Genomic DNA, 26,420 nt, shown 5'->3' with positions numbered 1-26,420 from the left:
GCACAACATGCCTTCAGCAGTGATAGCACCAATATGATTCCCCAGACACCCTTATAGGTAGAAGAGTGTCAACAGTGAGGAGAAGAGGACAAATCCCCGAGAGCCCCTAATTAAGAATATAGAAGTAATTATTAGAAGACACATCCTAGGACACTTGCTGGTTCCAGCAGCTGGCACTGGAAGAAAACGAATGCTAACAGACTACGACATCATCTGCTTTTCCAGCACCCTGCCACAGGCATCCTTCAACGTTCCTCATTGGTCACTGCCCATGGTTCTTCACCTTTCTTTTCCACCATTACAGTAGCATCATTTTCTTTCTGATACATTTGTACGTGGTTATAATAATAACCTTAACTTGCCCTTAACTTCCTGCATCTATTTTAGGCGTTCTATCCTCTCCAAAAATTCCTTTTAAATTTATGAACTTTATACTTAGGAACTTTGAGTCATTTCCTTGTAGCTTCATCTCGTTTTTCAGGAATTACAGTGTAGAGGCTTAGTTAGTGAAGAGTGATTTCCAGGTCTTCCTGCCTTAGTGATAGGAGGGTAACTAGAGAAGTGGGAAAAGCACAAGGCATTTTAGTATTAAAATAAGGAGTACTGGGCAGGGCATGGTCCTGCGTGCATGTGATCCCAGCACTCTGGAGGCAGAAGCAGGCAGATCTGTCTGAGTTCAAGCCGAACTGATCCACAGAGTGAGCTCCAGGACAGCCAGGCGTACATACATAGAGAGACCCTGTCTCAAAGCAAACAAATCGGTGAATATCATTATTTGAATTTTAAGAGGTTTTTAATTTTTTAAATTTTCCCCAAGAAGTGATGGATTCATGGAAAAGGTTTTATTTCACTTCTTAATACTGTTTTTTGGAACTTGCAGGTTGTTATCCTTGTCCTGGGCCAAACATGAATCCTATTGCTCTTGGGAGCCGTTGGCTTGCTTATGCAGAAAATAAGGTAAGGCTTGGCCCAGCTATGGCTCATTGTTGACTTTTCTAGACTCTGTATTGATGCTGAATATTGATACTACTGGTGAATATCAGTAGTGAACGTTTTATTTTGTTTGCTTTTACTTTATAACTGCTACTCTGACTGTTCAGGATTCATAGCTCGGTCTGGTGGCACAAATCTGGCACTTGGGAATTACAGTCAGGAGGGTCACTTGAAGATCAGGGCTCACTTGGTGCCTTTTACTGCTGTTAACAGACACATGAACAAGACAGCTCTTGCAAGGACAACATTTATTTGGAGCTGGCTTACAGGTTCAGAGATCAGTCCATTATCATCAAGGTGTGAGCATGGCAGCATACAGGCTGGCATGGTGCAGAGAGCTGAGAATTCTACATCTTTATTTGAAGGCTGCTAGGAGAAGACTGGCTTTTGAGGAAGCTCTCAAAGCCCACCCCCACAGTGACACACTTTCTCCAACAAGGAGAAATAATACTGTCACAAATAATGCCACACCTTTAAATAATGCCACTCCATGGGCAAACATATTCAAACCATCACACCTGGGGTGCCCAGGCCAGCCTTTTATGGTGAGCCCTAAAGCACTCCGTTACATAATTAGGTATTTTCCTAAAACAGAAAAATGCTATTTTCTTCCTTTGTTTTTGGGACAGGGTCTTTTAAACTCAGGCTGGACTTGAGGTTCTGACCCTCATGCATGTGTGACCACGTGATAGCTGTCCTTAAATAAAGGCATTGTTGTTCTAGCCTGGCTTCTGCATAGAATGTTTTCCTAGAGATTAGTTAATATTAATTAAAGCATTGAGATTGATCATCATAGTAATTCTTACTAAAAGACAGCAGTTTCCAGGAATAGTCTTGAAGCCTTTCGTCTTGGCTGGATTGGAATCATGGGGCATAGTACAATTATCCTGGCCTTATATGGTCAGCAACTAGATTCTGCATTTGTTGTATAAATTAAAGCACACACAAGACCTAATATATATGCTACTAACTTGGTTTGCCATACCATGTGAAGGTTGCTATATGTATTTTTATATCGTAAAGCTTTTATTTATATACAGTCCAATGCAAATCATAAATTTTGAATTATATAGTAAGGTATAAATTTTTCTTATGCCATTTAGGACTCTGCGTGTAAATGTAGAATAAAGTGTAAAAAGTCCTGTTGGCTTTGAGGATTAGCATTCTTATTTCATTTTCCTTGGTTACGTGGTTATTGTGTCTTGAGAATATTATGAAATAGTACAAAATAGTTCTTGACAAAATCAGGATGTGGTGTATAAAGTAAGTACTTGGTAAAGCCACAGAACTCGTAAATCAACTCTCCTCTGGAATGCGCAGAATCAAGAATGGGCTAACAAAAATCATTTTTCTAGATGAAGTCCTTAATTCCTTTTCCAAAAGCCTGTCTGTAAAAATTAAGATATTTTGCATGTTATTGAGTGCTCTACTTATACGCCCTCTCCTCTGGTCTTTTCATTTTCCCATAAAAATAGCTCTTTTCAAACGGTTCTTTTCAAATAATGCAAGTGCCGCACAGTTAGATCAGGTGACGTAGTGGTGTCTCCTCGTGTTTATATTTGTCATGCGTTTCCCTTGAGTGCTCGGGACAGCCATGAAGAAAGTGCAGCAGTTCCTTGGCACTCGCCGGGGTGTTCCCACCCGCGGGAGCTGCACATGTGCAGTTGCAGCCACAGTTAGTTGTATACTGGTTTTGTGGTGAAGCAGCTCCCTTGCTAGTTGCATGGCCTTGCAGACACACACTTGAATGTTTCCTGTCACATACGGCGAAGAAGTGCATGATGAGCAGAAAGAGCTGCAGAGACCAGCACTTACATGGAGTAGCAGTATTTTCAGTTTGGGGTTTTGGGTCCATGAGGCCTACTTTGACATTGCAAAGTTGAATTAAATTTTAAAGAACATTTTCACTCAGGGTGTTTGATTGTATGCATGAGTGGTCGATGTTAGTTAGGTGTCATCTTCTGGTTTTTTGTCTCATTTTTTGAGACAAGTTTTTTCACTGAACCTAGAGGTAGGCTGGTGGCCAGCATGCTTCCTGTCTTGACACCTCACAGTCTGTTTCACAGAGGCCTGTGTGACCCTGCTGGGCTTTTATGGTTCCCTGAGGATCCTAATTCAGGGGTGCATAGTTACAAATGCTCTTATTCACAGAACCATCTTGCCAGATCTTTCTCCTTGTATTTATTAAATGTTTTATTTGTTTGTGTGTTGTGTGTGTGGGTGTGTGCACATGACTGCAAGTGCCCGAGGAAGCAAGAGCTGTTGTATCTTCCCAGAGCTGGAATTACAGGGGGCTGTAAGTTACTTGATGTGGCTGTTGGGAATGGATTCGGGTCTTTTGCATCAGCAATATGTGCCATCTCTCCAGTTCCCTTCTGGTTCTTTTCAGTGACCAATGTCATTAGAAAGTCAGCTCTGTTCTGTGGGTCTCTGTATTGTGGTGTGTCTGTATGGGACCTCAATGGAAGCATCGAGTATGTACATGCGTGCTACTTACATATAGAAAATGGGAAGGTGTTCATCTATAATGCACATTCTCATGATATAAAAAATAAAGTGTGTTGATACTTGTTCCAAGTTCTCTTCTGTTCCCATTTCATAGTCATATGTTCCTTCCTTTGCGTGGTAGACTTTGATGTCAGCATCTGTTGTTCACTTCCTGTATTTCAAAGGTAGTACAGAATTGCTCCCCTGTCCACCCCAGCAGCAAACCAGAGGCATTTCAGGTAAAACTATGTCCTGAAACTGCAGGTATTTGGTTCAGCTGTCTTCATAGGATACAAGTTGTTATTGTGAGTGTATGTATGTGTGTATATTTGCATGTATACATGTGCACAAGCATGTATGGAGCAGAGAACAACTTAGGAGTCATCGCTTTCTCTTTACCATATGGTTTCTGGACATTGAACTCTGGACATTTCTGGTTGTGGCAGCAAATGCCCTCACCTGCTGAGCTACGTCACTAGCTAGTCTTATTTATTTCTTGGTCATCTTTTTCTTTTGGTCTTCCTCCATTTTGATTGGACTTTGGCTTAATTTGTAAATGTGTATATTTCCTTATATATTCATGTTTTATGTACTAATGTATATAATATGTACATGTAGCTATTTATATTTTCCCTTTACAAACAAAATAGATTATTTGATCATGTTGCTTAAGATTATTTTCTAGTCCACGTGTATGTTAATTTGGTTTAAAAAATGATGTGAATGTAATTTTTTGTATACTGTGTTTCTGACTATATTGGCTATTTTCCTATTTGACTTTAAATAACTTTTAGTTTAATTTTAATGTAAAAACATTTACTTTTACTTTTTATGTAATTTTTTATATAAGTATTTACTTTGCTTTTGTTCTGATGGTGAGACGGTTTAGTGGACAAGGATGTGCTGTCCAAGAGTATTTTGATAACTTGTAGCAGGAAGCAGGTTCCAGCTTTTGCAAAATCCTGCCTTTCTCTTTTTAAGCAGCAGGAGGCAGCAGAGGAATAATTTTCATACTGCTCTGAATATGCATGTGTGGTTGAATGAGGAAGCCATTCTTTCTATTAACTAAAATAGTCACTATTTGCTCATCAGACACCTTGAAATCTGCTGTCAATCAATCATGTCAATCATGGCTCAGTCGCAGCTTACCTTCATGTGCCAGGTGTTTGGTCTGTTATATTCATATTCCTGTGAGGAATTAAAAATATGTGTAGGGGATAAAAGGATTGTATGTTAATCTGTATCATATAAGGTCATATAAGACTTATTTTTTCTTGTATTAATTTCACAGGCCGTAAAAATGCCTGTTACAATACCACACAATACCGTGTTGTCCTAATGCCCTGCCATTGACTGTCTACTTTAAAAGCGTTCACCTGAATCTTGATTATCGTCATTTTTGGTAAATACAAGTGTGCTGTTGCCAGTGAGGAGTTAGACCCCAAGTTTCTGCTGAGCATATGAGAATCAAAATTATGATTCCCGTTGACAATCGGAAGTTTAGTCTGTTCCCAGTGCAAATATAGTGGGCTCTCAGACGTGGACGGTTTGTGCATGTGTATGGTTGGTTTATGCACAGTCTGTCCACTTTCCCACAAACAGATTGGATATGCAAATATCCTAAAATATTTGCTGTTGTTTTGGGTTTCCTTTTATAATTTTTGTAAGGAATTAAGAGGAGAAAACATCCAATTTGCTAGTATGTCAAATATTTAATGTTAGGAAGTTATGTGTAAGTCCTTTGATTATGTTTTTTAAATTTATTTATGGAAAGGCTGCCAGACCCTGAATCCTACCATTTCAGAGTTTATGAATTCTTAAAGCCTGTTCATCATGTAATTAAAACCATAGTTGAGCATGGAACTGCCTTAGTGGCACCAGGAGATTATATAAAAGGGGAAATGTGTCTCAGCAGGGCTTTTAGCTGTCTGTCTGCAGCACACTCTTGCAAACATTCCCGCCCAGCGTCGTCACTGTGCATGGTAAAGAGCTGCTGTCTAATAGCATGTAGAGTTAAACGGCTTAATAGAAAATGACTCCTGTGTTCTCCCCTCCTCATCCCAGCTGATTCGCTGTCACCAGTCCCGTGGCGGAGCCTGTGGAGACAACATTCAGTCTTACACTGCCACTGTCATTAGTGCTGCTAAAGTGAGTACCTCACAAGTTTCTAGAAGTTGTGATTCTGTGGAACAGTTCCCATGTTTGACTGCTGACTCATGACGAGATTGTCCATTCCATTTTCATTCACAAGTGTCAAATAAATGTAAGAAGTCAGAATATTTTGCCACTTGTGAGAATCTGTGATTTGGAAGTTAATTTTTTGAGGTTAATAGTTCTTTTATTTTGAAGATTGTATGATTTGTACTTACTCCATTAAAAACCTTGGATGTATTGTAACTGGATTCAAGTCTGGTAACTAATTAATCCCATATTGCAACAGACTGTACATGGTTTAACTGGCGACTTGGATTCTTCTGTGATTTGCATTGTCCTACCTACACTGACAGGCTCATGGATATCCCTGTGCATCTTTGAATGTTTCTGAGTCTTCTTGACTTCAAAAATTCCTCATGAAAACTTGAGTTGGTCCCCTGACACATTCAAAGATTCTTTCATATCTAGAGGCTGGCCTCTTGATGTTTGCCAAGTGACTTCTCTGTATGTGAGTGAGGGTTAATTTTGATGGTGCCTGTTAAACTTTGAGCTGATTATAAGGTATTCTTACAACCACCATCCTTTTGAATTGTGAAGTCTACAACAGAGCAATTCTAATAATAGGGATGACTGAGTGAATCTGAGTGACAGCATGTAATCGAAAGCACAACTGCTCAGAGGACAACAGTCTAAGTCGGCCACAGAAGGAATCAAAGGTCACACTGTTTCATGGTAAATACAAAAATACTTCAAGATTGTCACAGATGCTTGCATGATGTGCATTAGAATATGTTCCTGGACTTGATGAGAACCGTTACACACTTTCCAGGCAAAAGCAGAGTAAGGGAATGCCTTTACACTTACCGCACTGTATGTTTGCATTTCTCCTTTCTTATATTAAAGGCAGTAATTAGGCAAACTCTTGAGCGTTCCCCCCTGCATTTAACAAAGAGATACTGTTTTGAATGTTGGATTCTCGAACTCAGTCTCGTACTAGTAGATCTGGCCATACATCACTTTCAGTGACCTACTGGGGCTGCAATTTTTACTTTGTTGTTAGAGGATTTATTTCTTATTTTTATTTTTTTATTTTTTGGTCCAGGAAGGGGCCTGCATTCATTAGGAAAATGTTTTGTTGTGGGTATATGGAAATGCGGCCCGATGTAAGGAATTCAGTATTACAAATTTGAACCCTGTACATCCCCACATCTCCATACTGGGATATGAGGTGTGTATTCAGGGCTTCCTCATTTAGGTTCTAAGAAATTAGGTTTGACAAGTCTGGGTATCTTACTGTCATAATCCTTACACTTGGGAGGCTGAAGCAGGAGGATCACTGCAAGTTCAGGTTAGTCTAGCCATTCTGTCCAGGGCAAGTCTTGATTCAAGTGAGAGATTCCATCTCGGCCATAAAGGAAGGTAACGACTGTAGAGGAAGATACCTGAATCATCCTCTGATCTGGTCTCCATGGGTCAGCCTAGCCATGGACTCTGCACACCTCTATACACACTGAGAGACTTAACTTCCAAAGATTATTTCAGTGTTCTGGAATTTAAGGAAAAATAATTATGAGGAAGGTATGGTGGTTGTACACCTGTTGTCTCAGCTGCTCGATAGACTGAAGTGGAAGGTTCATTTGAGCTCATGTGCTCGAGACTTCTGTGCAACATGCTGATACCACATCTGTCTATGTCTGTCTGTGTCTAACTTTCGCAGAAATACCGATACAAAGGTAGATAAGAAAGAATAAATAGTATTAATAAGAATAATAGCAGTAAGACTATGTCTAATTTTTTAAATGATTGCATGATACCTTGATAAAAAATTGAAAAACCCAAGATAGTTCTGGCACCTGATATGTAAAAATATTAGAAAACACAACTAATATCTAGGAGATAGGATACATCACATTCCCTGTGGACTGTACAGTGTGACCATGAGAGTCGTTCTAAGCTCAAAAGTGACACACTTAACAAAAACATGGTCGAAATCTTAGCAAGTAAGGCTTGTTAGTCCTGGTTTGAGTTCTGTTTCTTTCAGTTTTGAAACCTTCATTTAATAAATTTGTGGTGTTTACTTCCATATTTTTCAGAAGTTATCCTAAGATTTGTTTAAAAGCACTATTGCATACAAAAAGAGACTGTTTTAACTGTTGTAACTCCCTCCTCCCTCAAGAGACAGAACCCTAATCACGTTAGGATCACAGTCACGCAGGTATCCTGAAATCCTTCAACCTTTCACTGAACTCAGCGGTATCATCAGTCTCCAAACTGCTGGGATCACAGACAGGTGCCAACACCGCCTGTACTGTTGATCCTTTCAGGTTTCAATCCAGTTAATCAGGGGGAAGTCACTGGCAAGGCTAAGTACAATACATGACTTCCTAATTCTAAAACTGTGGCAAGTGTGTACCTAAGTATCTTTAGAATCTTTCTAGAAGAAAAGGTTATCCCTAGGCCTGGGTCCCCACCAAGGGGCCTGGGTTTCTTTGGTTTGGTTCTAGCTCATCCTTGGCTGGAGAGTGGCACACGGTCTCCAAAGTTACATAGTATAACATACAGGAAAAGTTCTGTCTGCTGAATTCAAGCTCAAAACCAAAGCCAAGGGGGGCACAAACCCACAAATCAATTGCAACTGTTTTATTTTGTGCTAAAATCTCAAACTGCAGTGATTATAAAACACATTAGTGTTCCTCAATTAGCAGCCAAATGTTTGTTTCAATAATTCACAAGAAATGGCTTATACAAGTCTGTTAGTGTTGGTGAGTAAGCCTCTGAAGGACCCAGGGAACCGGCGCCACAGCGTATTGATGTGAGAGAGAGTGGAGCAGGAAGCCTGTTAACCTCTGAGATGCCTCAGCTGCTGCCCTCACGCCATCAGTGCTAATGGAGCTGTTTGTTCCCAGGCAGACGGAGCCAAGCCTTTATCAAGCCAGGCCTTTCAGTGTGAACGTGTCTGGTTGTCTACCCTCTGTGTTTGCCCCTGAGCGGATCGGCTCAGGCTTTTATGCCAATGAATAGCACCAGAACTGGAGCATGTAAAAAGTGCCAAGAAGTGCAGGGCAGCAGGGCAGAAGGTAGAGGAAAAGTCAGCAGGAAAACACAAGGAAAGTAATACGCCTCAGCCGTGAGGGCCTGAGGAATGCATGTGTCTTTGGAAAGAACAATGACTTGATAAAATCATCTTTAAAACAAAATGCACCCCCTGACCTTTATAGTCATCAAATGTGTGATGAAGGCATTCACATTAGGGATCTGGAAAGCAGGGAAGGGGAGTGGTTTCTGCATCATGGAAGACTTTGCTTTAGAAATGACACAAGTCAGATTTTAGATGTCTTTTGTGACATATATATCCTATTAGCTACATTGTTAGCACATGTTCCTATGGGTAACATAGGGTTCTATAGCTCACGGACACTGGTTGTTTGTCTGTCTTCCCACTCTACTGGGCAAGATGCACACAGACTTGCTACAGAAATACGGTTTGAGCATGGCACACCTGGAAATAGAGAAACCATCTGTGGATAGAGGTTATAAATTGGATGAAGTTTTTGTACAATCTGGAATATATTTAATATATTTAATTTTTTTAAAGTTTCTTCAATCCCTGATTTTTTTTTTTTGAAAAAGTGCTCTCACAAAACAGTATTGTAGCAGTAAGGCGGCTGACTGTGTGATTGTAATGAAGTGTAGACATATTATATGTTCAGTTCCATTGCAGGCAGGTCTGCTGGCCACAGGGCTCCCTGCTGTTTTGAACCTTCCTCTGCCCTATCAGTTGTCCTGTGTCCATTAGTGCTAATGGTGTTGCTCTCTTAAGACTGTTGTCGTTAAGTTATCAGATAACAAGAAGAAACACTGGGAACTTTTATTAAATCAATTGACCACAGTGGGGAGAAAACAAATGAATATACAACGGCGAGGAGAGAACTGGTAAATACAAATCAAGATTTTATAATTGAAATTAGAGAATTTCATTTTGACTACTTCCTTAGCCCAAGCATGGAAAGTTAATTTTTTTTAACTGTATACAGATGGAGTGGGTGAAAAGCAGAGGGAAAAATTCTAAAAGTATAAAAATGGATTTTGAGTGTTCTCTGAAATGAAAAAAATGTTAGAAAGTTTTGTTTCCTTATTGGGACTTCAAGTATCTATGAAAATAATAGGTTTATCTTTATAGTAGTCTAGTAAGACAAAACAAAACAAGGGAAATAGCACTAAGTCTAAGTAAGTGAACACTAAGAAACACACACACACACACACACACACACACAGAGAGAGAGAGAGAGAGAGAGAGAGAGAGAGAGAGAGAGAGAGAGAGAGAGAGAAAGAGAATAGTCCTTATTACAGGTAAGGTCATTTTCCCCATAATTATTTTAGAGGTCATCTCAAGTGTTTAAATAAAGGCATTTCATCAGCAGCACAGTTAGAAGAACTGTAATATTGTGGCTCTACTGCCTGTTCTGGCTCTAATGAGAGTTATCTCCTTCAAAAGTTTGTTATTTGTATAATTTTCTCTTTTCAGAAGAAAAATTCAACTGTTACTTTAAGAATATTTTCATTGATGGTTTTCTTTCTGTTTTTCTTTTCTAGTATAGATTGAACCTAGGGCCTCTTGTAAGGCAGTCAAACTCTTAACACTGAGTGGCATACCGACCCTAAGTTTTATTAATATGTATCAGGATAATTAGTCAAGATTTATGAATTAAAAAAATACATGCATTCGCTGTAGTTACTTGCTTTCAATGGAATCGTGTACCAGAAACACCACACTGGATTGCGTGTTCTCCCAGCCAGAAAAGAAACTATGTCAGCTGTGTGTGCTATTGGACATCATTTATCTAGCCATTAATATCCCGGAGGGACAAAGAAGTTACTACTATCACTCTCTGTGTGTAGTCTTTTATAATAGCACAGGTATATTTTAGAGTTATAATCTTTTCCTACTTAGATATTGAATTACAGTCTTTGAAAAACATTGTCACATGGCCAGATCTGTTCTAAATCATGTGTTCTAAAACATGCGCATTAAGAGGTTGAAGTAAAAGAAATATTTTAGTAAATATATAATTATAACCCTATTAAATAAAATAGCTATGTGCTTATAATTATTGTCACTTCATTATGTTATTATTACCAACACAGTGATGTTGATGCTTTTTTTGATGACATATCCTTGAACTCATGTTGATTTTTCTAAGTAAGTTTCAAGATCACGTTGAATGGCTGAGTGGACATCTGTGGTGTTTATTGCTGTATAAAATATAAAGAGAAAAAGGGATTGAGGCCTGGAAATCAGTTCTAGTACCTACTCCTGTTTACGCTTCACATTTGGTTGAAAGTCATATATTTGATCTTTTGTTATAGACACTGAAAAGTGGCCTGACGATGGTTGGGAAAGTGGTGACTCAACTGACAGGCACACTGCCCTCAGGAGTGACAGACGATGACATAGCCATACACTGCAACTCAAGACGGAGCCCCTTGGTGCCGGGCATCATCACAGTCATAGACACTGAGACAGTTGGAGAGGGCCAGGTAAGTGCTCTGGGTGAGCAGCATTGCATTATCTGCATTGAGCCCATGTCAGAGTCAGCCAAAATGTGCTTTGCCCAAAGTGATTAGCAGTTTTAGAAACTATTCCTTGTTAGAATTTTTTCAACATTTTATGAACGCAAGGGTCATTTTCACTTGGTTATTTCAGTCATGAATGTTTAAAACCTAAAGGGAAGAAATCTCTTTTATAAACACTTTCACAGCTGTTTGTCGTAGTGTGTTTACACTGGTTTTTTATAATGTCATGGTATAATCTATACCCCAAAATTAATACATTTCTCCTAAGGATGTGAAATGATAGGAAAGCTGTCGAGAAACTTACGTGTGTTATGGAAATAAGAAAATAAGTAGCAGTAGTTATATGTGCCTTAGTTTAGTGTTGAAATTTTATAACATTTCCATTCTTTTAGCTTTTGAAGGACAAAGTCTCACTGCCTCTCAGGCTGTCAGTGACAGGCCTCCTGCCTCAGTGCTCTGTGTGCTGGGCTTACGCAAGAGCCACCATGCCCAGCTAACACCTTCGCTTTTAAACAGTAAAAAGCAAACATAGAAATTTGACATCTCAAGACAGAAAATGTATGAGACAGTTTCCTGGTATAAAGTTCTGTGTCTTCAGACAATAAGTCTACTTAGAATCATTTAGAAGTGTGGCTTACGGAAACGCAGAAGACGATTTGTCTTTGTACTGTTGATCATAAGATGTTTTTGGTGAAATGTCACCCACCTGTCCCCTTCAGTTTCTTTCATATTGTAGTTAAATGTATCAGTAATGGCATAATTTTAAAATCTTATTGCTTAAGGTTATCATTATGACAAGTATAATGTAAGATATTTCTAGAACAAAAGTAGTAGGTTTATTAAACACTGTTAATGTGTCGCACGCATTTATATTACATTCAGAAAAATGCCTAGAAAAATCGTGAGTTTCTAAAGTATTGACTTTAATATTGCATGTGTTGTTGAGAAGTCTGCTTCCACTGGATATGGGTTTGCATCTTGATGAAAAATTACTTTTGGCAGCTACTTGTGTGCTATAGAGGGATCAAAAGGTACTTAAAGAAAGAGTAGACTTCCAGGGACTAAGCCACTATCCAAAGACTATACATGGGCTGACCGTGGGCTCCAACTGCATAGGCAGCAATGAATAGCCTAGTAAGAGCATCAGTGGAAGGGGAAGACCTTTGTCCTGCCAAGACTGAACCCCCAGTGAACATGATTGTTGGGGGGAGGGCAGTAATGGGGGGAGGATGGGGAGGGGAGCACCCATATAGAAGGGGAGGGGGAGGGGCTAAGGGGATGTTGGCCTGGAAACCGGGAAAGGGAATAACATTTGAAATGTAAATAAGAAATACCCAATTTAATAAAGATTAAAAAAAGGGTGAATTAAAAAAAAGAAAAAAAGAGTCGACTTCAGTGCAATTAAAACAAAAATTTCTTTGAAATTCTGTGTTGATTGATTGTGTTTTGTTTAAAATTTAAATAATAGTAATTTGCTGGTTTTTCCTTTTTAATATTGAAGTTAACCAGATACAATGTTTTTATTGATTTTTAAAAGTATGTGCTTTTTTATTGACTATTAGAGAAAATATTCATAGAGATATAAAAAACATAAACTTATGTGAATTGGTACATCTGTTTCCTGTCTGTCTGTCATAGCCTTGGATTTCAGGGGCTACTTTGTGAAATAGTCAAGGGATACGGGAATTATTTATCTATAGTGAACAAATGGGTAGTTCTTGAACCAAAGATACTTATTGAGAAGTATTACAAGAATTTTTTTTAATGTTTTTATTTTTCACTGTAGTTCAGGGAACACCATAGTTTCACTATGCTATCTATCTATCTATCTATCTATCTATCTATCTATCTATCTATCTATCTATCTATCTATCTATCTATCTATCTGCCATCTATCTGTCTAATTTCTAAGACAGGTAATAAATAGTATCCAGTTTCACAGAAGCATATTTTTCAAGTCACTCAGAGTCCTGCAGTGCAATGCCGCCTTTTCCTTTCATTTCCACGGACCCTTTTTTCAGCAAGGCAGCTTTGTCTGACATAGTCAGGGGAAGCAGACTGCTTCCCACCACACTGCAGAGCGCAAGAGGGAGCGCAGCGCCAGTTGTAGCAAGTTCTGTTGCTCTGTAACCCTCTCTGCCATGCTCTTTCCTCCCATGTACGTCTCAGCGGCCATACATTGTCTTCTGTGATTTAAATCCACTGAGACTTTAATATAGTTTCATGTTCACTCTGGCAGCAAATAAAATCTGATTCACTATCTTTCTGTTGCTGTATTGATTAATTTGATTTTATGGCAATGGGATCATCGCATGGGAACTGCATTAAGGAGGAATGGATTTAATTGACTTTGTGTCCATTTTCATCTTTGTTACTTTCATGGTTTATTTAAAAGCATTTCTTGACTAGAGAAGTTAAGTGGTATGATTTGCCTTTTACACATTTATGTAATCGAAGTTAGCAATGTGGCAAAACCAATAAGTGAAATTAAATCCCTCAGAATGGCCGTCTAATGCTGAGCTGAGTTTTGCCCCTGACCAGAAATCCTCATACACCTTGTATTAGTTAATTTGTGCTCTATTGTTTAATGTAGTTTTTGATGCAAATTATGGCTTCATCCTGCTTATATAAGTAGTTAGCTCCTATTGTAGGACAATTATCCTGGACTAATGATGGCTTTAGTGGTTGGAGGCTTTAGGCACCGGAGTGAAACGAGGCAGAGAACCCTTTCACGTGTGTGTGATTTATCTCTGTGCGTTCTGTAAGTAGGACAGTCATCTTTCCTATATCCTAGCTTGAGTTTGCTACATGTCAACACTAATGTTGTATTTGCTGGAAGCTTCTGTTTTTAGTATTGATACCTGGTTGAATACACAATATCAACTGCCTCCCAGGGACATGCTTAGGGCCTAAGGTTTAAATGTATACACCGATGGGGATTTATAATAACATTTAATATAGAAAGTGGACAGATGACAAATATTTCACAGAAAAAAAATACATAAATGGAATTTCCACAACTCATTTTAAGAAATTTTCAAGTTAAAACATCATACTAGATGCTGAAAAACTAAAAAGATTGCAAATATATCCTATATTTGTGGCCATTAATTCTAAAATTATTCACTCCCATCCTTCAACCCCAACTACATCCCATCCTCTTCATTCATATCTGGAGGCTACTTGGTATTTATCTATTTAATTTTTTGAGACAGTGTCTGAATTTGTAGCCTTGGCCAGCCCTGAACTTTCTATGTAGACCAGGCTGTCCGTGAACTCCGAGACTGCCTGTGTCTGTCTCCCTTGTCTTGATTGACTTGCCTACCATTGCTTCTGCTTGAGAGACTCTAGAGTTGGACTGATGGCACCAGCTCCCACTGTCCCCCAAGTTCTGTACCAATTTCATGTCTGGCAGGTACAGCATGTAGATGTTGTCAGTACTGGCATTCTGAGGAGCACATCATCTTCTCACACATTCAGGTATAGAGACATGTTCCAAGTGTAAGCCTGGAAGCCTTCGAGGTGATGCTATGCATATTGGCACTTGCATTTGAAATCTGGAAGAATATGAAAGAGGACAGAAACAGTATTTGAAGAAATAGCCACCAGTTATAGTATATAGTCCTTTAGTCACAAGATGGAGGCAAGAGGATCAGAATTTCTTAGCTTAAAGTAGATTGACTCTGTGAGTTACACAGCCAGACTTTTGTCTCTAAACACAGAAAGAACAACAGTAATTTTCTATGAAGCAGAGAGCAAAATCCATGCACACACATACCTGCCTCCCATTGCTTCATTTCTTCTTCTTTTTAAGATTTATTTTAGTTTATGTATGAGTGCTTTATCTGCATGTACACCTGCATGGGAAAACAGGGCATCAGATTCTCTTACAGAGAATGGTCGTGAGCCACTATGAGGTTTCTGGGAATTGAACTCAGGACCTCTGGAAGAGCAATCAGTGCTCTTAACCACTGAGCCATCTCTCCATCTTCTTCATTTCTTTAGTACTTGGATCTAGGATTATAGGTTTGTAGTAGAACCCCTAGCTAAAACTATTTTTTAAAAAACACAAAAGATGTGTTAAAATGCTACAACAAAATATGTAGCATTTTAAGTTTAACGATCAGTAATCTCTTTGTTACTATTCTAAGTAGAATTAAATTCAAAGATTAAGACTAGATTGAAAGCCAACATTTTATCAAAGTACAAACATCGTGAAAACAATAATATTTGAATATTTATATTCATGCTATTCTGTGGAAAATATCTGTCTACCTTCTGTCTGTCTTACTGCACCTGTACACACAAGTGCATGTACGCTTGTGGGTCAGAAGACTTCTGTCATGGGTTCCAGGGATGGACCTCAAGTAGTCAGGTGTGTGGGACAAGGATTTTTACCTACTGAGCCTACTTGTTAGCCCAATACATGTTTTCTTTGCACAGTAAAAATAAATAAACTTCGGAAATCTCTAAGTAATTGTTAATAAACAGTGGATTTGTAAATAATTCATAGGCAGATCAAAGACATTTACTAAAATTAGGAACTATTTTGAACTTGATGAAGATAAACTGTCCTGGAATTTCTGGCAGTGGGTAGAACAAAGCGAGCAGACTCCAGCTTGTAGGCGAGGGAGATGCTTCCTCCTGAAGGAAGTAACACAAAGAGGAGAAGGGCCAGCCTTAAAAAATGAAGCAGGAAATTATAAACTGAACAAAAAGTCAGAAAAAATAAAAAAAATCATAGAAGAGGAGTCTGTAGAGATAACAGAATGAGTATATTCAAAAGCTGAGTTAGAGCGTTGTCCAGAGCAATATGACATGAAATTTTATGATAACAATTGAAGACATTTTATGTAACATCTTATTATGATAGTTTAGTATTATTTAAAAATCACTGAACTGTGAAGTTGAAGTCAGTGACCTCTATGGCATGTGAATTGAACCCAAGTAAACCTGTCATGTGCTTAAGCCCTGCAACCATGCAGTCCTTTTTGTGCCTATTGGCAAAGAATTTACTCTGTATCTTTCAAGGCAGGGGTGACTTATGATAAATACTGAAAGGACCTACCAGCACTCTCCAGGCTGTATTCCTGTTTTGTCCCCAGGCTGGCCGGGAATTCTGCTGCCTCCTCTTCCTGTGTTTCTGTAGCACGGTAGAACAGCAGACTTCACAGTCTAAGATGGCTCAGGTGCCCGCAGTCTGATCCCGAGAGCACTTGATAGGAAGGAACTGCCTCTGGCCGGTTACACTCTGACTTCCACTTGAGTGGACACACGGCCATACAGTAAAGGTGTAAAGATATTAAACACGAGTGAATTGTAGTTCATCACTACTCTATCATTGTTTGGTTTATTTGTTGTGTCTTTCACTCACTGATCTCTTTTTAGGAATAGGGGAAAATCGCTTAAACAATCCCCTAAAACAAAGTGTATCTATAGTCATGTCAAGTGTCTGTTTTGGAGTTTATAAACCATCTGGGAGGGGCATACATGGATGAGAACCCTTTCAGGGTTGTGTGGGCATTTTCTTTAAGGGACTGTGGAGCGTGTGCCTTGGCCTCTATGCTATTTTAGTGACTGAGGTTAACCATTCTTTCTTTTTCTGCAGGTGCTTGTGAGTGAGGATTCAGACAGTGATGGCATTGTGGCCCACTTCCCTGCCCACGAGAAGCCGGTGTGCTGTATGGCTTTTAATACAAGTGGTAAGTTCTTTGTAAAAACCATTTATCTCATTTCATGTTTGGACATTACAATTATGTAATGGGGCTGGGCATTGGAGAGAGGGCCCAGCAGGTAAAGCCCTGGCTGTGCTCGCAGATGCTAGCACCCACATGTAGACTCAACAACTGGCTGTATGTCTTGTCCCAGGGTATCTGATACCCTCTTCTGGCATCCATGGGCACTGCACGCATGTGCACAAAGCCACAGGGAGAAACACATGGTGCATGTGTATCATAAATAATCTTAGGGTCAGTAAGTGGTCTGTGAATGACTAAGGCTACAATTCATTCCACCTCATTCACCCATCTGTGAAATGATGTTCGAATGCTATACTTGCCAAGCAGTGCATTAATTTTTGAGCTGTGCCTCAAATTCCAATATCGCCAACTCAAATTTTAATATATCAGAGACAGGTGTTACTTTAACAAGAGTTATTTTTTCACATGACATTGTACTAACTTACTTTTAGTCTCTCTTTGTTTCCCTCGGTGTTTTGCCTTCTTGTTGCTCCCAAAGCATGCGATGATGACTGAGATTAATAAAAACGTGGAATGCCCTATTATCTGCTTTTCCTCTAAATTTCTTCATAATTAAGAAAATCTTGATCTCTGAGTTGGAACAGTAGTTTTATAGTTATCCATTGTTAGGAACAGGTCTCATCCAGCCAGTACAAGCCAGTTCTTAACTGTTAGCACGAACAAAACACGTGCCAGTTTCTTGGTTTGCGCTCTGCACAGGATAATCCTCACACTGCTGGAACCTGAGAGAAGTCCAAACTACATTGTTTCTAAACAGAAGATGATGCCGCTGTTTGTTTCAAAGCTGCTTCTGTCTTTGCCTCAGGTCCTGCTCATTTGGGTGATGTATCTGAGAGTTTTAGCATTCTTATCTTATATTTCAGAAATGATATCACTTGAATTGATGGAAAGATCTGTGTTTTCCCCTCCAATTTCAAATGAAGGATGAAAACAAGAGAGTCATATTGAGCACTTTTGATTAAAGTCCCGTATGATATCCTAATTAGTCATTTTTGATGAAAAGAGATATTTATTATAGTTGTTGCTGTTCAGTAGGATTGAGTTAATTAGCACAGACAAATATCTATTGAAATTCTCTGAAAGTTTGAATTACTATTGGAGATATGCTTTGCAAGTTTGTTCCCTCATGCCACTGTCCTTTGTTCTCCAGTGTGACTCTTTTTAAGTTTGGCCTTGATGCCCACTTCCCTTTGGATTATCATGTATTTCATATCACCCCTGAGTGCTTCTCACCTAGGAAGCTATCTTTTCTCTTGTCTATGAAGTTGCAGTGACAAAGAAAATACTACACAGTGGAAAGATACCTGCATCACAGCATTCTGTATGACCTGCCATGTGAGGTTAAGTTAAAATGGAAATAGTTATTACTTCCCTGTGTTTGCAGAGCATTAATGTTTGTAAGTATGATAGTTTGTTTTGAGATGATCACTTGTCTAGGTGTTTCTTCCCTTTGTGAGAATGCAATTTGCTTCCAGCTAGGGTTCTGTCATCCACCTTTATCCGTCTAGTGCCGGCCGTCTCAGTGTGTTGACTTGCTTATGGACTGCAGGATTCGATCCATGGCACCTCTGCTTTGGAAGTAAAAGTGATCAGTCAGTAGATTACTTACATTTCTTCTTGAGGTCCTAGAGGTTGAGCAGGGCCAGGCACACACTAGGCAAATGCTCTCACTGAATCGTGTACACAGCCAGTTCTTTTCTTTCCTCGTTTTCCTATTGATATTTTGACCAAAGCCCTCTTGGGCTGCTTTGAAATTTACTCCCTTTGATATGGTTCATGTATCTAGAGCTTCCTTGTTCTGGCTTCATATAATTGTGTGATAGCCATCTGTGAGCCTTGTTTGCACCATTGGAAATATTTCACGAGGAAGCACACACAGCACTGCGCACGTTCAGTGTGCATTTGTTTCTTCTTAGGTTTTTGGAGCTGGGGACTGTGACCAGGGTCTCTTAAGTGCGAAGCAAGGTTTTTGTGTTACTAATTGTTTAAAGCTGTCTATCAAAAATACTGAATTCTGATTATACTGGCTTCAGCTCAACACTCTTTTTAGCCAGTCTCCTCTTACCTTGTCCTGTTAAGATTTGGCGGTCCAGTTTTCTGAACATCAAAGGAAGGTAAACACTGTACGGTAGATACTGTAGATACTGGTTGAAAAATAAAAGCTAGTCTTTGTTAGGTGTGTGTTGTGTGGTGGGGATTCATCATTTTTAAAAATGAGATCAGTGTTGACTAAAACGTTGTCTAGCTATACGTAACAGCTCTGTTGCTTGTATAGAACCCACTGCTAGCCTGCTGGAGGCGAACTCTGGGAAGCAGAAAAGCTGGACAGTGAAATCATCTGCTCATTGTATGGAAGCTTTGTTTTTTTAGTTTTCATAATTTTAATAGGATTTAAAAATGTTCTCTAGGTGTATAAAACTTGATGTAGGTGGTGACTTTATAATGAAATCTTGTTCAACTAGTTTGATATGTTGTAATTTGGAGGCAGAGATTTTTTAAAAATGTATTTTTAGGATGATTTTGGCTGGATGTGTTATCGTGTGCATACAGTGCCCATGGAGGCAAGAAGAAGGCATCTGACTCTTTAGCACCAGAGTGACAGCTAGATGCGAGCTACCATGTGGATGCTGGGGTCTGACCCTGAGTCTCCATAGGATCAGCCAAGTGCTGCATCTCTAGCCCCGATAGAGGTGTATGCAGTTGCTGCCTTCACCTGAGATCTCTACTCTTGGGCTATGGATGCTTCTCCCGTTGTGAATACTGTCGTTGCTTAATGAGGCACAAAAGGATAGAAAACATCCAGTTATCAATGATTTGGACTGAAATCTTGATTTTTTTCAATTGCAAAGCAAGTGTTCATTTAGAGTTACTCAGTCTCTTATAGAGAGTCAGCCGTTTGCCATGGCTTTCTCTAGGAAGCACTTGCTGTCTGGTGATCTCTGTTTCTCTCTCTTTTATGTAGCCCAGGCTGCCTTGCATCTTAGTCTGGGGTGGTGGGGAATAGGCTTGGTCCACCATTTCATTAGTGTTTCGTCTGGCTTCTCAGTGTTTTCTGTTCCTTCTTGCATTTAGGTGTGTGTGTTCACACACAAGGACTTCCTGCCCAGGAGTCTAACTACATGGCTGTGATTCCTTTCTCTCTGTTTAGTTTAAATGTTCAGGATAGCAGATTTATCTTTTGTTACTTTCCATTTGAATTATCCTTTACATATTCACTACTAAGCTGGGTGTTATAATGATGATATAAAATGAGATTTTTTTCCTTCATTGGCAGAATTCTATTGTTAGTTTTGAGTTGTATAATTTGAGTGGATTTTAATGCAATATGACCCTTTTGTATTTAAATTGACTTATTTGATGTATTTGATTCTTTTATTTTAATTTATGGGTTTTTATTGAACGGTAAGTTTTAGATTCTTTACTAAATGAACCAATTATTCTCTACCCAAGCATGTTTCTAAATTCATTTATTTTATGAAATTTTTATCTGTATTAGCCTCTAATCATGCCTTGCTGTTTGAGGCTGGCATTTTCATGGGTGGTGTAATGGATAGCAAGCAGCAGTAGTGCGTGTTGGAATATTGCGTTTAGGGAGGGTCTCAAACAATTAAAACATATGAAAGAAGTTGGTGGCATTTTGTTTCTAAAGCTGGGCCTTCTCAGGCCAGCTTACTTTCTGAATCATATTATACTCAAGGATAAGATATATTTAAACTTGTTTTAGTCTTTTATTTTAAAAAGAAACATAGTCTTAGATGACAGTTATGTGATATAATATTTCTGGACAAGAGAAGTAAGAACAAATCAGACCTTTGACCATCTCCTGGGCATTGTATAAATTCTGTAAACCATGCATGGTGGAGTGCCACCACAGTGTGGATTAGCAAGGAAAGTCGACCCATTGGCAGGTCACTGCCTCTGCGTTCTGTGGGTCCTTTCAGAAATGAAATTAAGGGATGCCAGTAAACGGGCTTGTGAAACTTCTTCTTGAGCAGCTGTGTTCAGTTTGCTTTTTAATTTCGCATTCCCACACTTGTTTATTAGCTGAGACTCCGAGTCCAGAATCAAAACAAATATTTTAATGGTTGTATTTATGGTTTGTTTGGAGATGCCTTGCTGAGACCTTTGTAGATTCAATATGGGTGGCAATGTCTGTTACTTTCAATTATTTAGGTACAAAATGAGAAACATTTTCTAGAGAACTTTTGTTTTCACTTTTCAGAGCAGTTTTAGGGTTTTAGTACAGTTGAACAAGAAAGAGTCTGCACATGAACGTTCTCTCCATACGGCACCCTCTCCCGATGTCCTTCTGCATCATGGGAGCATCCGAGGACAGGGCATGGCGCTTCCCCAGGTCATCTCCCACCCTCCAGTTTAGCTTATGGCCCACTTATTTTTTTTTAACCAAATTTGGAACTTTTAAGCTGTTGCTTTAAGGAAAATATGTGTATATGTATTTTATGTATATGTATGTTTTGTCTGCTTGTGTGTATGTGTACCTTGAGTGACTGATGCTCATAGGGGCCACAACAGGGCATCCAATCCCCCAGAACTCCCCCCCTCCTTCTCTCCCTTCCTCCCGTAATGTTCCACCTTTATCAGTACTCTCTGCTTAGTTAAATGTATTCTCCTCCTTTACCTTCTTGTATAGACACGTTTCTTCTTATCTAGTCCATAAGAAATTGCTTTTCTTTGCTTTTAATGGTTTTTCTCAGAGGGAAAAAAAATGAAATTTTTTTAGTCTAGTCTCTCTTTCCCCACCTTCCACTTCTGCCAAATGTCAGCTGTAACTTGGTATCCTCCTGCCTCAGTCTAGGAATCCTATGAGAGACCCTGTTTTAAAAAATAAAGTGGAGAGGGACAGAGACAACCAACTTCAAGCTCCACATCTTTCCCTCTCCCTCTCCCTCTTCCCCTCCCTTTGCCCTCCCTACCCCTCACATACATACACACACTCACACACAAAAGCACACATGTACGTATGCATGCATGCATGTGCAGCACGCCCCCCAAACCTGCCTTTAGAGGTCTTTCCGTCTTTTGAATATGTGGAACCATTTGTTTTCTGGCTGTGTGCCTCATTGCCTCATATAAGAATCCTTCCTGAGCCTCATGAAATTCTACATCCTCCATATTCTTTCCCGTTCCAGCTCACATGAGCTGGTCCTGCATGCATTCTTCCTTTCTTTTCCAATCAGTAAAGGAGAATATAAAGTTGCCATTCACACAGTATCTGCACACATGGTGACAACTGGCCAGGCGTACTTTGCTCCTCCCTTACTATCCTCACTGCGCTGTTTTAATCTATTTCCACCAAGCAGGAGATCCCCTTAACGTTCTATTAGAAGTAAGCACTTATTTCGTTTACTGAGCTGTTAGCTTAGTTCTGGATGAATTTACAATGAATAGCTAAATTTATTAATTCCATTAGACTTTTTCATGATTATGAAAAACTCTAGCATTGCCATGTTAGAATATTTTTCAATTCATGTATTGAATACAATCCACTCATTTCTTATTCCTTAAACTGCAGTTTCCTCCTCTAAATTGTTTGGGTGGCCCATGCTGACATGTAAATATTAGACAGATATTCAGTATTAAACTGTAGAGTAGATATGAATCATAAGTATCCTATGGAAACTACATCTTTTGAGAAATAAAAACAGTAGGTGAGTATGTTCCACAGCGTACCACCTTAGATGTCAAGAGCAACGCCGTCTTTACTGAATTGGACTCAGAAGTGAAAGGAAGAGTTCCGTGACCGGGTGCAGTGGTGCAGACACCTGTGTCTAAGCCTCCTGCCTGGCGTTCAGTGAAATCCCAAGTCTTCCTCACTGCAGAGTGCCGTGCTCTGAAGAGGCGTCACTTCGTCCGCTGAGCTGCTGGAGCTAGGAAGCGCAGCACATCACTATTTTAATAATTACCCCCCTCCGCAGGGACATTGATTTTTCACGCATTGATAGAGGAATATGAACGTCAGGGCTGCAGCAAAGCAGATTAGACACTCGTCCTTTGGATGCTTAGCTGAATATTTACTTTAACAGAATAGAATTCTCCTGCCTACTCAGACACTATGTTTCCAGAGGAGGCGGCTGTTTGGAGGTTAATTGTTCAAGAGGTTTTAATTGGATTTTTTCCCCCTCAGAAGCTATTTCCATTGATTGTTGCAAAGTGTCATGAAACTCCCTGTCTTTATTTCTACTAATATCTGTAAAGACTCATAGTTGTACTTTTTTTTTTTTTCCTTTTCTTTTTTTCGGAGCTGGGGACCAAACCCAGGGCCTTGTGCTTGCTAGGCAAGCGCTCTACCACTGAGCTAAATCCCCAACCCCATAGTTGTACTTTTAAGTTGTATTTTATACAGTTTCTCTGTATACTCCAAACTACTTTGTACCTTAATTTGTTTTCTAGCCTGGTCTCAAAGTCATGGTTTAAAAGGTGATTCTTTAAAATTATTTATTCTTTGATGATTTTATATATGCATATATTCTGTCTTCTTATCTTAATCTCCCAAGGGCTAGGGTTACAATCACAAACAACCACACTGGCTGTGTCACAGGATTTTACAGAATAATAAGGTAACATTGCAAAGGCAGCCTGAAGAATATTACCTGCATTACCACTACACCCTGGTGTTGGGTTGTAATACCATTGCAAATTTGTATTTACTGTCTGGTTTCATCATCTTGCAAAGTGCTATGTTTAAATCAGGGTCAGAGTTACTCCAAATTTTTTTGGTTTTGATTTTTCAGTTGTCATACTGTAATCATGTGAGAGTCAGGGGAAATTTAGTGGGAATTAGGATTAGTAAGTAGTACCTGACACTTTCAAGAAAAAATAGTACTTTTGTGGTACATTAGGTAGTAATATATTTATTTTACACATTTTATACATTATTCACTGTATATGAATACATTATACAATATATTTTATTACATTAAGTAACAAGATGAAACACATTTGTTTACCATAATTTCAAATATTTTTTTATGTTAGTCCTATGCAAATTCTAAAGCAACCCAAATTTGCAATAGCTTATCCTTGTGTGATTGAGTAGCTCTGGTTGGTTAACACTGAATTAGTAGGCAGTGTGACTGCATGCAGTGGGTACTGTGTAGAATTGGCAGTATGAGGCACAGGTTGATGGCTCAGTCAATGAAAGGTCTACCATACATGTATGGAGAATTGACTCTGGATCCCCAGCACCCATGTGGATAAAGCTGGGTGTGGCAACCAATATGTGTCAATAATCCTGCCCCTGGGAGGGCAGACACAAGAGGATACTTGGATTGCTGGGGAGTCAACTGGTTGAATTAGTGAACCCCAGGTTCATTGAGAGACCCCGTCTCAAAAAATACAGAAACTGATTTAAATTCAGAGACAACCACTTTCAACCTCTATAAGTACACACACACACACACACACACACACACACACACACAGAGCGAGTGCACAATGGTATGTAACTCTCTAGATGTACCTACAACACACTATTGAACCTGGAAGGGGACGTGTTATGTGCTCAAATATATCCAAATATATATACATTAAATATATCCAAATATATACATTAAATATATCCAAATATATATACACATTAAATATATCCAAATATATATATACACACACATTAAATATATCCAAATATATATACATTAAATATATATACATTAAAAAAACCCCAGGATTTATCTGTTGATTTGTTTGTGAGTCCATCCTGGGTGGCTCAGGCAGCAGGGTCTGGTCTTTTGCCTTCCTCTCTGCTCTTCAGTGAGTAATCCTAACAGGTCTGGGCACCTACAGATCTTGAGGGTCTGTATTACTTCGTTCCATATGAACAGAAGACACAAACGCTTCTCTCCCTACACCTCAGCACGTACGTTGCTTGCTGTCTGGGGTTTTGTGCTTATGAATGTTGATGGCAGTTAAGTCTGCTGTTCCTCAGTCTTTACAAAGATAAACTTTGGAGAGGTTTCCACCCATTTCCCAACAAGGTTGTGATTTATCCCATCTCCCTACACTGCAGTTACCTCCGTGCATTTACCTTTTCTACATAATTTAGTATTTCCATCCTCTCCTCAGCTTTCAGTGACTTATGGTAGGATATGGACACTTTTTAGCAAGTTTATTCCTCGATACGGCTCTAGTTTCTTTTTCAGTATTTGCTTTTTTGTTAATTGTTTATTTTTTGAGAGTGTTTATACTAAATATAATCAACTCTGACTCCCTGCCCCCTCCTCTCACCTCTGGCTTCCCCTCCCCTCCTCTCACCTCTGTCTCCCTGTTCCCCTGCCCTTCCTCTCGTTCCTGTCTCTGACAGGATCTCACTATGCAGCTGTGACTGCTCTGGAACTTGCTTTGTAGACTGAGTCAGCCTTGAATCCACAGAGCTCTGTTCCTCTGCCTCTCAGATTGTGGGATTGTTGGCATGTGATACAATGTCTGGCTGATACTAATCTTATAGGAGTTGCAAAGAATATAAAATTAGTCAAACTAATCATGTAAAAGATGAAAAAGACCTAAACTATTTGAATTTATAGTATAGACTAAGGACTGTATGGTTAAACACAGACATAGTGGAATAGAATAAAATATTAATTTTTAAGGAAAATAGGAATTGTCAGATAAGTGTAATGTTCTTAGTGAATTTTGCTGGAAAAACAGGATATTCCTTTAATTAACGTACATACAATTTACTTGGAATAGATCATAGAATTTAAAATCTAAGACAGGTAAACTTCATAAAAGAGAGCACAGGTTATATACACCTTAACTCTGAGGGGAAAAAGGCCCCTCACTGTTACAGAATTAGCCATTCAAAAATTAAAGGCAGTTCTAGAGTATCCAGTGCTCTCTGGTGGGCTCAGAGGGCACCTGTCCTCATATGTCTCTGCTTGCTCATAATTAATAATAATAAAATAAATTTTAAGCAAATACAGATATGTGAAAAGAGAACTCAATTTGAAATTTGTGAAAGTCATGATGTAAATGTCTGTAGAGTGGAGCATCATGCAAACTAAAACCAGGAAACGTAACAGATTAACCACTGGAATGATTGCAATTTAAAAAGATACACAGTGGTTGAAATTTGTAAGCATCTGGGAAATGTAGGGTGATTGTCATTTTCCAAACACAGTTGGCATTGTCTAGTAGAGTCAAGCATTTAATATCTGACCCAGCATCTTCCTGTACATAATCAACTCAGAGACATGAATGAAACATAGCCACGCAGACAGTGGTGCTGAATACGGAATAAATGGGGGTTTGAGTGACAGTACTCTGAAAATGGGGACCACTGAAGCGCAGACACAGAGATGGCAGCACGTCCCACTCTGATGTTAGCACGTGGACAAGCTGCTGTAGCTTCTGGTGAACAGACCCAGGAAACCCTGTGTGAGTGCTTCTCACAGGACCTTGTATACCATCTCAGTTCTAAAGCCGGCAGCGGGAATT

The 26,420-nt window shown here is 39.2% G+C and overlaps 1 protein-coding gene across 9 annotated transcripts in view; it reads left to right on the top strand.

The window, feature by feature from the left end:
* Window positions 1–26,420, top strand: part of Bcas3 (BCAS3 microtubule associated cell migration factor) — a 451,135-nt gene that overhangs the window by 107,340 nt on the left and 317,375 nt on the right. For all 9 annotated transcript variants that reach the window (XM_032912992.1, XM_032912993.1, XM_032912987.1 and 6 more), the window contains exons 10-13: window positions 881–957; window positions 5,545–5,628; window positions 11,002–11,172; window positions 16,817–16,910. In XM_032912992.1, coding sequence (XP_032768883.1) covers window positions 881–957; window positions 5,545–5,628; window positions 11,002–11,172; window positions 16,817–16,910 — 426 coding nt within the window. The remainder of the gene's footprint in view (window positions 1–880; window positions 958–5,544; window positions 5,629–11,001; window positions 11,173–16,816; window positions 16,911–26,420) is intronic.

Source organism: Rattus rattus, chromosome 9 (genome assembly GCF_011064425.1).
Source record: "Rattus rattus isolate New Zealand chromosome 9, Rrattus_CSIRO_v1, whole genome shotgun sequence".
In the NCBI taxonomy this organism is placed as follows: Eukaryota; Metazoa; Chordata; class Mammalia; order Rodentia; family Muridae; genus Rattus; species Rattus rattus.
Note: the sequence above shows the minus strand (reverse complement) of the source record. Positions and strands in the feature narration are given on the sequence as shown.